The sequence below is a fragment of the Micrasema longulum genome, unplaced genomic scaffold (genome assembly GCF_059751315.1).
Source record: "Micrasema longulum isolate JH-2025_06_02 unplaced genomic scaffold, ASM5975131v1 h1tg001829l, whole genome shotgun sequence".
Lineage (NCBI taxonomy): Eukaryota > Metazoa > Arthropoda > Insecta > Trichoptera > Brachycentridae > Micrasema > Micrasema longulum.
This window is the reverse complement of record NW_028279003.1, coordinates 306,421-323,247: the sequence shown is the minus strand read 5'-3', so window position 1 is coordinate 323,247 and position 16,827 is coordinate 306,421. Positions and strand designations below refer to the sequence as shown.

General features: G+C 32.1%; 2 protein-coding genes across 2 annotated transcripts in view; both read right to left on the bottom strand.

Annotated features, from left to right (window-relative positions):
- Positions 1–4,174: 4,174 nt before the first annotated feature.
- On the bottom strand, positions 4,175–12,867 carry LOC148273809 (G patch domain-containing protein 11-like). Its single transcript, XM_088238143.1, has 5 exons — positions 12,725–12,867; positions 12,304–12,542; positions 8,940–9,187; positions 8,647–8,745; positions 4,175–5,254 (listed from the first exon to the last, which is right to left on the bottom strand). Exons 1-5 carry the CDS (start codon positions 12,772–12,774, stop codon positions 5,120–5,122), a joined length of 771 nt encoding a protein of 256 aa, XP_088094269.1. The 5' UTR covers positions 12,775–12,867; the 3' UTR covers positions 4,175–5,119.
- A 117-nt stretch (positions 12,868–12,984) lies between these two features.
- The window catches only part of LOC148273808 (uncharacterized), a 107,613-nt gene continuing 103,770 nt past the window's right edge, over positions 12,985–16,827 (bottom strand). The window contains exons 3-6 of the mRNA XM_088238141.1: positions 14,909–15,096; positions 13,657–13,830; positions 13,392–13,538; positions 12,985–13,175 (exon numbers count right to left, since the gene is read on the bottom strand). Coding sequence (XP_088094267.1) covers positions 13,082–13,175; positions 13,392–13,538; positions 13,657–13,830; positions 14,909–15,096 — 603 coding nt within the window. The 3' untranslated portion in view covers positions 12,985–13,081. The remainder of the gene's footprint in view (positions 13,176–13,391; positions 13,539–13,656; positions 13,831–14,908; positions 15,097–16,827) is intronic.

Sequence of the window (16,827 nt, the reverse complement as noted above, 5' to 3'; positions counted from 1 at the left end):
TTTTATTGTAATGGAAATTCAAGTTGAAGGTATGTTTGATTATTTTTATATACTTTGAAGCGTAAGTGAATAGTAGTTTTTGAATAGTGTCCTTGCTACATAATGCACAAATTTTATTTAAATTAAGTTTTATTTTTGTTTCCATAAACTTTTAACTATTTTGCCCCGCTCTGCCCCCCAACCTTATTCACTACATAATGTTCACAAGAACAATTAATTAATGATATATACATTTTTATCTGCACAACTCTGCTCCAGGGTTTAGTATGAGCCATGTACTCCGTACATTGTACACGAATAAAAAATTTAGGGAAAATTACATACCTGACTTTTTAGTAACTTTTTTTTTTAGGATCTCTAACAAGTGTTTATTTACGCGAATGAATTTGTTTGACGTTTGGCTAGCTAAAAATGGAAGTAATGTGAAAAAAAAACGCCATACTTTACATGTGTTTGCCAAACAAATACCCGATGTCGAAAATATCGACACAAATAACTTTAAAAATAGTATTGATTACATAACCAAAAAAAAATTAAGCATTCGATGCAATGTGCCGTTCAAAACCAAAAATGATCGGTAAAAATTCTGATTGGTCGAATGTGACAAGAATGCGACCTTTTGGGATCCACGGAACGTACAGAGAAGTCCAGGAGCCGCTACAAGATATGCCGATTTTAAATGATCGACACAGGAAGAATTTCGCGGACTGTAGCTAACGATCAAAACAGAAGGTTAGCAATTTTATCAAAAGTAGATGATTCTGCCGTAAATACTTTATTAAAGTACTCCGATCTATCTAATACATCTTTTTACAAGTCAGTACTGACGAAGTAGTATCTCTCATTGTAGAAGCAAAGTTTATTTATTATTAAAACAATTTGTGCATTTCAAAAAAGCTGCTTATACTCTTCCATCTTACCAAAATGTATTAAATGCAAAAAAGCGGTGCCATCCATCGGAGAAAATAATCACAGAATCGTCTGCCGTAATAAAACTGCAATCTTTGTTAGATCACACCACAAACCGTATACTTGAATCTCAAAAGGAAGTTTTAGAAAGAATTAAGTGCTCTGACTTGTTATATAATTACAGCCTTAATAAGGATCTGATAGACAGGTGTTGCTATTTGCTGCAATGTTTGTCATCAGGATATAATATAAATAAAGTTAAGTATAGGGATTACACGTTACAAACTGCTCAACAACTAGTTCAGGAATATCTATGGCACTACTTGCCATCTTTTGTCCATTAAATACCTATTCATAGGTCTGAGGTGATTGAGCATATGTTTATTGTCTATTAGAGAGTTATCTGAGGAAGCAGCGGAATCATGCAACAAAAAGCGCGATAACACACGAAAAATGTCACGAACTTTATTTAATACTGATCTCTTACTTCAGATCCCTTAATTTCAAGCCTTAGGAATTTGCCTCGCAAGAAGAAAAATCTATATTGTCAAAAGACGTATAACAATTGTTGTTTATTTTTTTTTGTAAAGTGCAACTAATAGTTTTTAATATTTTTTTTTTAATAAACCGTTACTTTTTTGTACGTTTAGTTTTATATTTCACTATGTATTTTTGTGTCGAAATGTAATTTTTGTGTACCTACTAAATAAACCGATATAAAAAAATTATAAAGTTTTGATATGTATATACTATACTAAGCATCATTGTTTTACATTTTTTTCCTATTTTATTAAACCAATAAACTATATATTTCAATAAAAATGAGTTGGTTTTTCCTGAAATTAGTCATTCTTATAAAAAAGTATTTTTTTAAATACAGTAGCATATGATTTGAATGTCTATTACAACAGCAAAAGGCTATGACCGCCCCTCTATGGACGCGGGACCACTGTGAGATGGTGAATTTCGAAATATGGTAACATTATTTTGTGATTCCTTAACCCAATCCCAGCAGGAACTATCTTTAGACAGTCTGAAAAATCGTGCCCCGTACGCGGCAACTGTCTTTAGACATTTTCGACTTTACAGGCTGATACTTTGATAAATACACGATAGATGGCCAAAAAGTTTGTATCGAAATATTCCCAGAACATTTGTTGATGAGCGACATGTCTGAATAACTCCTGGGATTATATTTGTTAATATTATAAAAGATTTTAATCAGAGCGGGCGAAAAAATGACCCAGCAGTTTTAAAATTCCCGCTCGGCAATGACCTCGCGCCGTATCTCGAGTGTCCTATTTCGTTATCTTTATAGAACTGTGCATTGATAGTGTTATTGAATATCTTGTGTTACTGTTGTACTGAAAACATGTGAGAATTATATTTGTAAAAATAATGACTTTAAATAAAAACTACTATATTAATTACATTAAAAACCTCATTTTGTATAGTTTGTGTTTTGTTTTTCTAAAAATATACATTACTAAAAAAATAATAAAAAATAATCATAATATCTCAATATGTCAAACCGATGAAAATGATGAGTAGATTTGTGAAGGACAGATTTTAAAGTAAGCTAGAATAGTCTTTCATTTTGAAAAAGATATTCGAAATATTGTTATTTCTATATATGCCACGGAAAACTCCGATATTAACCGATGATAAATTCACTTTTATTATTTTATATGTAGAATCCTAAAATCATAAGTATAATTATTTTTATTTTAGAAAAAAAAAACAACATAAATATGAGTTTCGCTCCTCGCTCATCTTGAAATTTGAACCAATGCGATGTTAAAAAAATAAATAAATCAATATTAGAACATAATATTAAATGAATTTTAAATAAATAAAGGAATTTTGAACAAACCATATTTTTGTTTGTTGAGTTATGTTATAAGCAAATGCGTTCAATATGTATAATTTTAGAACGTAAACACTAATAATTACTGTGCTTAAGTGTCTCGGCGCTGTGTTCCATCAACACATTTATAAATATGAGTGAGTACCTATAGTATAATGCTAGCGCTCTGTTCACAAATCGATTAGAACGCTTTTATTTGAATGATTATTGATGTAATTTCTTTGTGTACACATGAAAACTTATTTGATTATTGAAGTTCAAGTATTTGGGAAGATAACTAATCAATAAATTATACGGATAAATGCCTTTGTCTCTTATAACTAGACGATTTAAAAATCTCATCCGTGATATTTAGCGCTTGAAAATATGCCGCCTCGTACGGGTGTCGACAAACGTAATCTATGCTTAGCGGTGAAAGAGTTAATAAAAAAAGTACAAGAAAAATCAACAAATAATGAATATCTTGAGATATGCTCAAACAATCGTCACTCGCTGCAAACTGACGCCGCGCCGGCTGCACTTACTACCCTTACCGGGACTCAGCTCTACTAGGGTATTGTACTGTTAACATTTTTATCTTTCTGTTATAGTTAAAAATTATATTTTGTCATTGCCCCTTGGAAATACACTAATAATAAACATCACAGACTTGAATAGAGATGTCTGGGAATATCCGGCAATCATACAAAGTCCAAAATTTTTGTAGATGATGCAAAGCTGTATGCTAATCCACTTAATCAACTCAACTACAGCAAGACCTGATCAGTATTCATGACCGGCCCATGAAATGGCTTCTCACACTCCTCTCAACTAGTGAGAATTTGGTCATTATAACTATTAATTGTCATATCAGAGGATTTTTTTCAATTCAATCGCCATCGCTTTTTGTCACTAAGTAAAAAAATAAATATACATATAGTTCATACAGATACTATACATATACATACTATCCATACAGAACTATCAAGGAAAATTATAATAAATGCTTACAAATGTTTGTAAATGTTTCCATCTTGGAAAAGACTGAGCCATGTGAGGGATGGAGACTATACTAACTAGAAGACGCTCCGTATTCATTTTCTAATTCACTAGTTTTATATAGATTCCTTGGTATTTAATATGATAACTTAATTGCATCAAATTTATTTAAAAAAAAAGATTTTCTGAATCTCAAATGCAGATAAACATTGTTTTTCCACAATGTTGACACTGTGAACACATTCCACCAATAATTGTAATTTTTTCACGAAATGTCTTTCTCTTGTTAGTAGACATGTTTATAATTCAAGGGTTAGTTTTTAGCTGATCTGACATCATCCACTCATAATGTTTATTTTACATTGACCATAGAACATAAACTTAAAAACATTGTAAAATAAAAAAAAAACCCAAAACAAATCCTTGACATCCGTCATTTATTAACTACTTGCTGAGCCAGTACTTACTGAGTTTGGGTTTTTTACACGTAATTTCAACCATATGTTTGATATTTTTTCAATGTTGTTGGCGAAAACACTAATTAGGTTCTTACAAAGTGTCATAAACATAATCCACTCCCGTGCCCAGCGGCATCGGTTTTAAGTAAGCCGCCCTACTTAGGTTCTTATTATGAAAAGTATGTTTTTAAACAATTGAAGAGTTTTTGCTCAACTGTTGACAATATTTAGGTTCAGTTTGTTATAAAAGTGAATAATTGTATGAAGAAAACCATAAACTAAAATGTCAACTAATGTTTCTTTATAACATCCGAGATCTCGCTATTTCTGTGAGCGTTACAATGCCAAGTTCGACTATATATTTAAAAAAATGTTATTCGCATATAAAGGGTACGGGATATAAAGGATGGACGTCAATTTTTATGTGTGTTAAACTAATAATGGCATCAGACAGCAGTTCACATGATCGACATTTTTTTTGAATAAAATTTGACATTAAGGCTGTACTTTCTAAGATACATGAACAAGAAAAAATATGCATTAAGGATGGATGGCAGTTCTTTACTGGAAAATAAAGTGATAATTCAATATAAATAAAAAACATTTTAGGTGATATAAAAAAGTATAGACTATTTATAAATAAGCAGGTTCTTTTACAAGTTTATTTAAATGTACAAGAGGTAAGAGGTTTGAAAACTGAAAAAAATTATACATCAAAACTTAAATTTTTGACATTCATCCTTTATATCCTGTAGCCTTCATATGAATACAGAGAGAATTTAAGAATGTTTTCATCATACATAATGTTTATTTTTATTATAATAGGACAGAAAAGTTCAAGTCAAATTAGAGTTGTTTCCAAAAGCAGTACTCTTCTCAATTCAGTTCTGTGAATATATTAAATTCCTTAATGCAAGTCTCTGGTGGGACCCGGGCAGTCGTTTTCCATATCCTCAGGGTCTGTAAAGTGCGTTCCGCACCAAATGCAGTACAGGTGACATCCTCGTAGGTAGCTGGTCAGCAGTTTTAGCTGATCAGAAGGCTGTAAAAAAAGAATATTACAGAAAATTAACTTATGCATTTACTCTTAATTAAGGGTCATTCCAAATACCCACGCAAATGCATTCCTACTAACATTGTTAGTGTATTTTTTTAGATCCAACATTTTTAGTTTTTTTTTTGCACAACAGGCCAGGAGGTCCAATTGAACGTAGTTATGCAGAAAGCAGCCAGTCCACAATTTCGAAAAAATGAGATATTGATGTTATCGGGTGCAGTAAGGTCGATTCTATGTTCTGCTAAAAACAGCCAGACCGCTTTCATATAAAAAAACTGTATAAATCACCTCCGGAAAATGGTGTCGATCACAAAAACGGCATTTCTTCTTATGAAAAATCTTATGGTACTTTAAAAATCTTTTGAACTGGTCAAATACACAATAAGATTCTTGTTTGTAATATATAAAAAAAACTTATGTATTCATTGTTTATCGTTTGTTAAAGTCAAAAACATTCAAACTATTGTGTAGATTTTATAATTCACTCTTTTCACAAAATGGCTATTATCTCAGTTTCACTTTTCTATGTCTAGCTGCTTTCTGTATAACTACGTTCAATTACAGAACAGCCAGGATTGAGAAAAATCACATTTTTAATTTTCGAGTTCTCACCCGGAATCGAACACGGAACCTTCCGTGTATGAGTCAAGCGTCTTAACCACTACACCACGTGGTGTGCCAGTTTTGGTTGTGATGTGAATTTGGCAACGAAGAATATATTAGTTTTTTTATTCCACATGTGCCAGATTTGTCATTCATTATCATTGTCTAATCTAGTATGAGCTGATTGATGAGAGTTTACTTTTCTTGAACTCTTAAATGAGTGTGTCAAAAAATCCCTCTGTAAACGGGGCTGCGGCAATGTCGTGTTACATTGCACAAAATGTTTTATTTTATTAAAAAAAAAAATTGCTTATGACTTACCTAAGTATTTAAATTTTGGGTGCCATTTTCGATGAGTTGTAAATAACTATTAGAAAATGGGAATCAAGAAGATAAGATATTTTGAAATACAGGTATTTAAAACAAAAAAATTAACACATTTATCCTACTGTTTAGTAATCTATTTTCCACAACTAGTAAAAATAATCGAATAATTTTTAAGCCTTTTAAAGCAAAATTAAACTTAATTATTTTTTAAAATAAGAGATATCTATAGTAGGTTTCGTCAAGACTGTCAATTCTTTACAAATAAGGAAATATCACTTTTAAAAAAAAATGATTTAAAGTAATAAAGGTCAATGAAATACTGTTAAGTAAAAAAAAATATTTTAATTTGTAATTTTGAATTCCCGCAAAAACGGTCATTTCATTGGCAACGCCCCTAATATGTCATGATTCATGTTAATTTGTTTTTTGACATAGAAATTTGTGAAGAACAATATCACGAATCTTGACGTCGCAACAACCAAGGTCAAACACATCGCATTTTTCTATTTTACATTTATGTCTGAAAACATTTCTCCACAATATCCATATTGATTCTGAAAATACAATTAATTGTTCTAAATCATTCTTTAAGGCTTAAAAGGAACATCGATTATTTGTAGTTCTTAGAACTAGGAAACTCTAGACTTGGTGTCTATAGTCAAAACACAAGAGTTTATTATACAAATTCAATTTTATATGCATTAACAGCCATCAACATCACACTGCGTTGGTGCATCAATTGCGTACGTACGTATAATCTTAATGACGTACGGCGTTTGCTTTCGAAATGACTCGAAGTATTTTTTCTTTTCTTTTAAATTTACATTTAATTACTATTCATTTTATGTTGGAGAATGTTTTTTAACTTACTGTGATGCTACTTGTGAAAACCTGTAATTGGCTTATTTGTTTTGTTATATAAATATGAGATAATTATAGCTGTTGGTTATCCGAATAAATAAAAAAAAATAAAAAAAAATTGCAGCTTCACTTGATATTTGTATTGTTACATAAGGGTAAGATGATCGGTCTTACGCTTCAGATGCTAGTCCAGGAACTAGGAAATAATATTTCAGTGTTAAATCAACATTTTAAATAAATATTTCACTACACTTTGTCAGAAATCGAACCAGAGACCTCTTGCATGGTAAGCAATGTTCTGATCATTAGACCACGAAGGGCACAAATAAACAGAACTTTATTATAGTTATGGTTTTGAATGCCAAAAATATATTTGCTGTTCCAGACGCGTAATAGAGAATAATACATATACAAATATATAATCAAATAACTAAGTAGAATCCCCGGTATATGTACAAAACTGAGTGCTAGGCTCTCAATAAAGATAAAGTATTCACTTTCGAGCCTGGCCTCAGTATTACCAGGGAAAAATATAGCTAAAAATATTGTTAAATATAAATAAAAATAAAAATTATGATCATGTTGTGAGCGCCGCGGCTGCCGACGAAATAGCCCGTACGGGCGCTAGGCGCCCGTATGTAGCGAGTGGCGGGGGAGAGCTACCCCCACCACTCCCAGGCAGCCGGAGCGGGTGGGATGGCTGACTCACGGGGCCCGATGCGCACCGCTTTATAAGTGTAACCTACCGAATTAAATCAGTTGAGTTCCTAACTCTGAACAGTTCAGACGTGTTTTATTCCGTTCTCCGCCCTGTTCGCCCTCCTGCACTTGGCTCCGCTCTGCCAGCTGACTGCTTTCGCCTCTCTACACCACTTGGACCGGGTGGAAAGTCCTTTTCAGGGCTATTGAGGTTGACTTGCGGTCGGCGCAGTGTCTGAGAGGGCGGCTTCTCACTTACGCCGGGAAGCTTGACTGCGGTAAACGAACCAGCACACACACACGTGATAACGCGTACGTTACATTTGCATTCAATAAGATAAATAAGTATGGTCAACTTAAGTTTATATAATGATAATAATAATATATTTATTTGGCATTTGAATAAAATCATATTGAACATTACATTACATTTTTTTGCACCACAACAGGCCAGGAGGCCTAATTACAGTGGTGAATTACATCACAGAGCACCCAGGCTTGAGAAAAATCACATTTTAATTTTTTGTGTTCTCACCGGGAATCGAACCCGGAACCTTCCGTGCGTGAGTCAAGCGTCTTGACCACTACACCACGGAGGCCGCTAAATAATAATATACAATGTATAAATTAGAAAATACTAATAGTGCAGTACAATATACTAAGTATATTTTCCAATGTAAGTTTTTGTTGCATCTATGTAGGTAAACCTGTACCAAGATAGATGCAAGTTGTATGTGTATGGTGCGGTATCAGTAGGGTATCGCACCTGTGTGCAACTCAGCAAGAAGCGACATCACTTGCTCAAATATTTTTATATTCGTGCAAACGACAGCGGACCACCCTGCTATCACTGCTCAGTACGAGGAAATATTATTTTTAAGATTTACCTCAAATAGAATCTCTTCAAGTTCATCCTTGACTTCTAAATCCGAATCCTCTTTTACCACTTCTGGCCAAAACCATGGTTCGTCAGGTTCTGTTATGTCCTAAAAAAATAGAATAGCAATCTAGAGTGTGAAAAATGGAATAAAGACAAGTACATAAATAGGGAAACAAACAAATCAACCCGTGATCAAGAATTTCGAGTTAATTTACCTTGTTAAAAGCTTCAAATGCGAAAACATATTGGCTGAAGGGTTTATCCCACGTAAAAATTATTTTACATTCACAAAATACTTACTTTATCCATATCCAGAGTTTTGCATATCTTTTGGCTTTTGTTGAGATCATATTTAGTTTCTTTTTCATGCGCTTTGTCCGCAAGTCTTTTTCTGTAATCCTCCACATTACACTCCTTTTCTCTTTGTTGTAAAATTGATATCCTTTTCTTCGCTTTCCACTCAGAAATTTCCTTTAAAACGGTTTCCCTCCCTAGACCAAATCGATCAGTTTTCACGGTAATGCTTATTGGTTCAGCTATTCCAGTTTCTGAAAAAAGATATTTGAATAACTGTGAACAAACCTCCCACGACTCGCAGAGTATTTTTATTATGTGAGTACCCTTGAAAATATTTTATTCGATTATAATGTGGTTCCACAATTATTGGTAGGTGTGATATTATTGACGCTTTTTAAATACATATGTAGGTACTATGATTGTGAAATTTTCACATGCTACCAGAATGCGCCATTGAAAAGACGTTCCATAAAGATAGGAGGCAACATTTAAACTCGATCTTGCAGATCCTTTGATGTGAACCGACTGAAAAATGGTCAAACATTTGTATTCAAAGTTTTAACTTTTTGCTTTACTTATTTTTATGCCTTTTTTCCTATTTTTTTTTACTGAAGTGTTTTTGATATTTTTAATGAGGAAGTTCAACTGTATTGAAGAATAAAGTTCTGTTTGTAAAATAGAAACAGAAGCCTGGATATTTTCGACTCAATGGTGTACAAATTTACATAAAATATTGTAATGGAGAAGTTCAGTTGCTTTTTCAAAGTTTTGTAATTGTATAATTACTCCGCGCGTGATGTCACTAGTTCTTTTTGTTGAGTTTTCCTGATTGATGGATTGGCTTCCCGGAAACCGGAAATCTATCACAACATTATCATTGGTTGGTTAGAAGAACTTCTGACATGATTTAAGGTAATTGAGTAAAGAAGAGAACACTTTCCATTCATCGACATAGCACATCATTTTTCAGCTATTCCTTTTCCGTCCAAGCTGCTAGACTTTGGAATGAGCTACCTCTTCATTTAAAAAATGCACCTTCTCTATATTATGCATATTTTTTATCCCTTTTTTTTCCTCTTTGGTAACTGTTTCTCTCTCCTTCCAAACTGATTATCTGATCCAACATTCCTCATCATTTAATATGTATAACACATAATGTACTTTTTTATTTTTTATTAATGTTAGTGGGACCTTATCTCCCAATTAAAAAACAGCTGTTTTTTGATTAATTAGGTTTTTCTAATTTTAACATATGTATGTATCTTTTGATATATAATTAAGATAAGTAATTTTAAAGAAACCCTCAACATTCAATACGGAAAGTCTATATAAAATATTTAAGGTTCATACAGTAGACACTCTTTATAAAATAAATTCTATTATACAAATATATAAAAAATAAAAAATAAAAGAATTTGAAATGAATAAGTCACTCAGATACCAACATAATATGTCATGGTAAAATTAGCTTTGTCTTCAAAGGTGTACAAAATTATAAAAATCTTCCTAATGAACTAAAAACTATTAAAAATAATATATCAATAAATAAATTTGAAGTTAATCTAAAGATATTTTTTGAACTCGTGTAAAAACAACATTAAATTTTAATTAGTATGAATGTATTATTGTTTTATGTTTTTTCTTTATATATCCTATGTTTTTATTTATCTTTTTCATGTACTCATTTTAAAATTATATAAACTCTTATAAATAAACAACTAAAAAAGTGTAAGTCACTCTCCTAACACAAAAGTTAGTCTCTTTTTTTGGAGAGTTACAGTGATAACATTTACTAGATGTGTAAAAGTAGATATGTTTAGAATTTTACAAAAACATGTACTTTTTATGAAATTTATGAATAAAAAAAAAAGAAAAAAAAAGATATATTAATGGTTTTTTAGTACAAAATTTTGATCAGTCTGTTTTTTGGTTGGCTGGAAGATATTGCTTTTAACAATAAGTCCGCCAAAGTACTTATTCTGTGTACTTGAAGTTTTAAATAAATAAATAAAATAATATTCTAATTTTTACCTCGTGTAAGAAAATTTATTTATGTTCAATTTCCCATAGCATTCCCTCATTCATATGGATGTTTTGTACATTAAAACCCGAAAAATAGGCTTATGGATTATACTGTTCAGACAAATGTAATACAAGCAGTGAGTTAACTACGCCTTTAAAAATGTAAATTGGTTCACTTTACCTGCGATGGGCTCATTAGTAGATGTGAAATAGTATGAATATCTCTAAGGGATAGTCATGGCTTTATCAGTTTAAACGTAAATGGAACCTTATGTGAGTATATGGGATGAGCGAAACATGCATATCAGATAATGGCTGCCTAGCTTTTATAGTAATTATCATTATAATTATCATCATCATTATTCCCTTTCCGCACCTAATGGTGCATAGGGGGCTGCATTGGTACACCAATCGCAGCGTATCTTGATCATTTTGTTACATGAAGGTAAGATGATCAGTCTTTCGCTTCAGGTACCAGTCCAGGGACTATGAAATATTCTAGTGTGAAAACACCCTTTTAAATAAATATTTCATATCAACCATGTCGGGAATCGAACCCGAGACCTCTCGCAAAGTAAATGAATGCGCTGTCCACTACACCACGAGGCCGACTATAATTATAGCTAAATAATTTAAATATCACCATTTTTGTAAAAATCACCACAAGGACGCTGTACAATAAATAAATATCCCAGCACGTCTTGCAGCTGCAGAGTGTATGGACGATTGGGATTCTAGTTCCCTATTTCAAATTATGATCTATTTCAATTATAACAGATAGAAGCTAGATTATAGCACGTCTTGCAGCTACAGAGCGCATGGACGGTAAGTAATCTAGCCCCCATTTACATTATGTTTTGATTTGACATTGAAGTTTAGTGTTTGACTGATATTAAAGCAAGTAAAAAAAACTAATTTTTAAAAATAGGAGTTAGATTATAACAAGTCTTGCAGCAAATAAGCGCATGGATTGTTGAAATTCAAGACCCCTTTTACAAAATTAAAGTATTTTATGGTTGATAACATTTAAATATTAAAGGAAGAATACCAATCGTCTTGCAGCTACAAAGCGCGCGGACGAGTGGAATTCTAGCAACTCAAAATTATATCAATAAATTTACAAAAAATAAACATTGAGCAGAGTAGATAATTTGTCAGGTGTTCATGCTGAAAATGAATAGTGAAAATGTAAAAAATAAAGCACTGTTTCAACATCATGGTTAACAAAATAAAGAAAGATAGCCTTATACAAAGATTAGACGATGATACATATTCAGAAGAAAACTTACTGGGAACCTTTTTATTCTAGTTTTAGAACAAGCGGTGATTAGAAATATAGACTTACTCTCTTTACCGATGCCCTTTCCTGGTTGATACCCCATTTTCTGAAGAAGAGCATAACCTTTATTGTCACTTCCTATCGATTCCTGCAAACCCTCTTCCCTTCTATTAGCTTCCAAAATCCGCGTGGGTAATATCTGTTTCCTCTTTGATCTCTTTTCCTCAGTTTTCTTGTGTATTAAATGCTGTCGCTTGAGAGAGTTGCTCTTGACTAAACCGGGCGCGATGTCTGTTGGCGGGGCGCTAAAAATGATCACAGCTTTACAACACAATGGCGAGAATACGGCTAAAATGTCATATTCCGATACAAAATAAAGTAAACAGATACGCACTTCCATCACAGCAAGATATTTTCTAATGTCCCTGTGGACGTTCATATAAACTCCATTCAAGTAATTTTACAAAATAACATAAACAATAGGTACCATTTGGCGAGAAACGTTTCCGACATATAATCTTCTTCCTCAGATGACATTTTGACGATAAATATGATTTAAACTTTCTACAAATGAATTATAATTGAACTCTTACTATTAGCATTTTACTCAATATTTTTTTACCGCAGCTTCTTTCGGCATTATTTTGACTTTGACATTTGGTTTAGGTCTGTTCCTTAATTTACCAAAAAAATAAATACAATTTGTCAAATAATATTATTGTGGGGTAGGTTGTGCTACATTCACAAAACATATGTATTCTTTTTTTACATTTATTTATAAAATGAGAAAGGAAAAGCTACATATTTGTAGAAAGTATCAATTCGAAAGATAAAAAAAGTATATTTATTGTTCGATTATATTACGTTCGCCTAGTGTACTTTCTCCATTTAAGACGGGATATTCATAATTTGAAATTATCTTCTCTCTTAACGCGTCTCTAAAAAAATAAACGTGTGTATTAGATTTGAGTTTGATTTTTCACAACCTCAATAAGAAATATTAATAATGTCAATAAATCTCTGTTTTTAGATCGTTGACTGGAATGTAAAGAACAAGACTGATTATTAATTAAATTGTCCAAATATGATAGATTATCAAGAAAAGCAATAACCATTAGATATTAATGAAGTAAGAATTATGACGGGTAATGTACCTGTAAAATTGTTCTTTCACCCTTTCTTTTGACCGCTGTTCTAGATATTTTTTAATATTATGTTCAAAACCTGTATTATTTCTGACTTTTCTGGCATTTGTTAGAATTATCTGTTTGTCGAAGGTTTTAATAATATCTTCATACATGCTGCAAAAAATAAATAATCATTTGCTTACTAGTCTACAACAAATACGGATATTAATGAGAGTGCAGAAAATATATTAGGTACACAGTTTCAACTTTTTTTTTAAAATAAAAAAATTACTCTAATGCTATCAATTCCACCATCCTATCAGAAAGTCTGTCGTCAAGTTCCACAGTAAGAGGAATTGACTGCTTTGACTCCTTTTTCTTTTTAACCAAACAAGTATATTTCTCAACAGCCATCTTCATATTATCGACAATATTCCAATCTTGGGGTATGAGTTTTCTTATTATTCTGTAATAAAAATTTAAAAATTGTAAAACCGTAAAAATTGAAACCGGGAGACTAAAAATTGAAAACAAAACTTTTGAAATTTAATTCATGATTTTAAAAATATGATTTGATTTTCAGTGAAATCTTATTAGCTGGTATAAATACTTGAAAACAGTTTTTATTTGCAAACCTAGTCATATATTTTTATGCAATAGAAGAATAAAAAAAAGAAGGAAATTGTCTTACAAAACAAACAAAATGTGAGTACCTACCGTTGCAATTTTCATATATACAATAAAAAACAACCGATGCCAAGAATAAGTAAATAATAAAGAAGATAAGACTACCAATGAGGGAAAAGTTGAATTTCTTCTTCTTAGTTTTTTTGGCATTTTCACCTGACAACTGGAGTGTTCTAGCCAGTGTCGAGTTTTTTACTTAATTAAGTTCTCACCCAAATAATTAAAAGAAAAAATCCAATGCCTATAAAAAACGTCTATGGCCAGTTCGCTGACCACTTCAGTGGCTATATCCACAAAACAGTGAAATGTATATATATTTTTTTTTATATGGAATTTGTAACTATATGTAGGCGAGTATAAATATTTTTATGTTGGATTATTGAAATAAAAATGCATTATTAAATGTAACTAAAAAGTTGTACACAACCTTTTACCGACTTTTTTTATTTCTACCGGATTCGAGACTTACCCGTCTCTTTGTTAGGATACCATATTTGGTATAAGCTATTTGGCTAGTTTTTAACTAACATGTTAATGCCACTATACATCTTCACCATAGTTGTCAGACAAAAATATAAAATTAACTTGCAGATTTGAAACCATATGCTTTTAGTAGCTAACACTAACATGCACTGATTATAATTTATGAAGATGTTTGATGTTGTGGGAGAAATTATTGAAAAAAAGACGGAGAGGAGGAATATTTTTGTGCAACTATGGTGAAGTGACTTCAAAGATTAATAAAACAAAAATATAAATATCGATAATAATTATGTGATTTGAATGTTAATACTTGTTTTTGACATCTTATGAACTAAATTTAATGAAGCATAAATATATATTTTTTAAACGGGTACCTTATTATCATGGTCTTAGGAACAATTGGTTTAACATTTATCTGACTATCTCGTTTATCATAATACATCGTCGTCCTTGGAAAAGGTCGCATCCAAGAATAAAATCCTTTATTTTCGTATTCTTTCAGATCAGCACGCTTAAGGTTTTTTGGTTTTGCATTTATTACCAGGGGCTCTGTATACCAACTCTGCAAACAAAACGGACCTAAACTATTTATTCAGCCTCAAAAGAAAACGGCAGATGTTTTAATTAGGAAGTTCAGTGCTACGGGTAAGTGGATATAAAAATGTTTTCTTTCACGTGGTAAAAAATAAAGTATTTTATAATCTTAGCAACCTAAATACTTCGATGTACTGAAGTGAAAAGATACGGATAACGGATAGGAAAATGATGATGATGACAATTTTTTAAAGTAAATGGCGTTTGAAAAGGAATACACTACATTTGTCATAGAGTGATTGACTGGAAACATCGATGTATCATAGTAGATTTGATCTTCAAAAATATCTTGGTCTGAATTGAAACAGGACCATTTTTTGTTTGCAAACCAATTTTTGTACAGACTCGTTGTTTCTCTGTGGAGATATTCTTCTCCAGATAAATCTCTAAAAAAAATAAAGGTTATAAGTTAGTAAGTGTCTATTTTGTAGACATTAATAAAGTAGTCGTAACATCTATTTATAGGGAGGTTGTGGTGAATGTACATAGGTACCTTTTTAAAGCGAAAAATCGTCTATTTTTTCTGTGAAGAGACTTGCAACAATAACCATCATTATTTGGCCCACAACATCCTTCAGACTGCTTGTTGATAGATAGAAAGCAATCTCCGGAATAATTCAACGTAAATATTTTACCAAAACAGTCTTCGTGTACGAAAAAGGCATTATTGATTTCTTCGGAGTACGCGAGATTTAATTTTGTTATTGATTGTGACATGCAGTCAAAACATTTTGTGTCGTATAATGTCAATTCTTCATTTTTGATAACTATGGTCGACTGGTTCTCGAAGTCTATTTTGTACGACCCGTTTTCTTGTATGTTGATTACAATTTTTTGCGGAAGGTTGATTGTTACTAAACGTGTAGAAGAGTTCACGACTACAGAAGCATAATCAGGGTGCTCTAGCACGTATACAATGCTGACGACCTGAGCCCCATCCAGAAATTCTGACATCACTTCAGATACATCTGATGCCGACTCGTCAATGGTTGGTATGGAACGTTCATTAAGGATTGTACTCCCACTAGGCGACCACACTGGAGCACTTGGAGGTACAAAGTTGTTTAGATCAAATCTCGATCCGAAGAACGAGGTTTCTAAAATAAAATACGAAGTGATTTTTGAACCATCGCTAAATGTAGTAGCGCTAACTCCATCTTTATTGAGTAAATTATTAGTACCATCCATTCGACGAGTATATACTTCCCCCAATAGAAAGTCTGTCGCAGTTCTTACTAACAATCTATCTTCAAAAACTACATCTCCATTCCTAATTTGGCAATAGGTTCCATCAGGAAGAGTTGCGTCATAATTAAGAAAGCTAAGTAAATTTTTTTTTACGCGTGTCGTTTCCATAAGGTGAGCGGTTTCTGAATTTAGGTTTTCGCTAGATAAATCGTCTTCTTGCAGGAACAGTTCGATTGAGTCTTGAGCTTTTTCCTTTGGATTAGAAGTATATCCGTCTGCGGATTGTGAAATCAAATAAATTGAGCTGTCAGGACAAAGAATTTGAATATCTCCATTACCTTTATAAATGATTATTTCTCCATTCTGTGTAAAACATCTATAGAGCTCATTTGAATTGCTTCTCAGTTGTTGTTTTATGTAAATAGGCAAGTTATTATCTGATCTCCAAACTGGTTCAACAAGCAAACCATTAGGCCAGGATAGATTCAAAAAGTGGTAAGGCTGATATGTA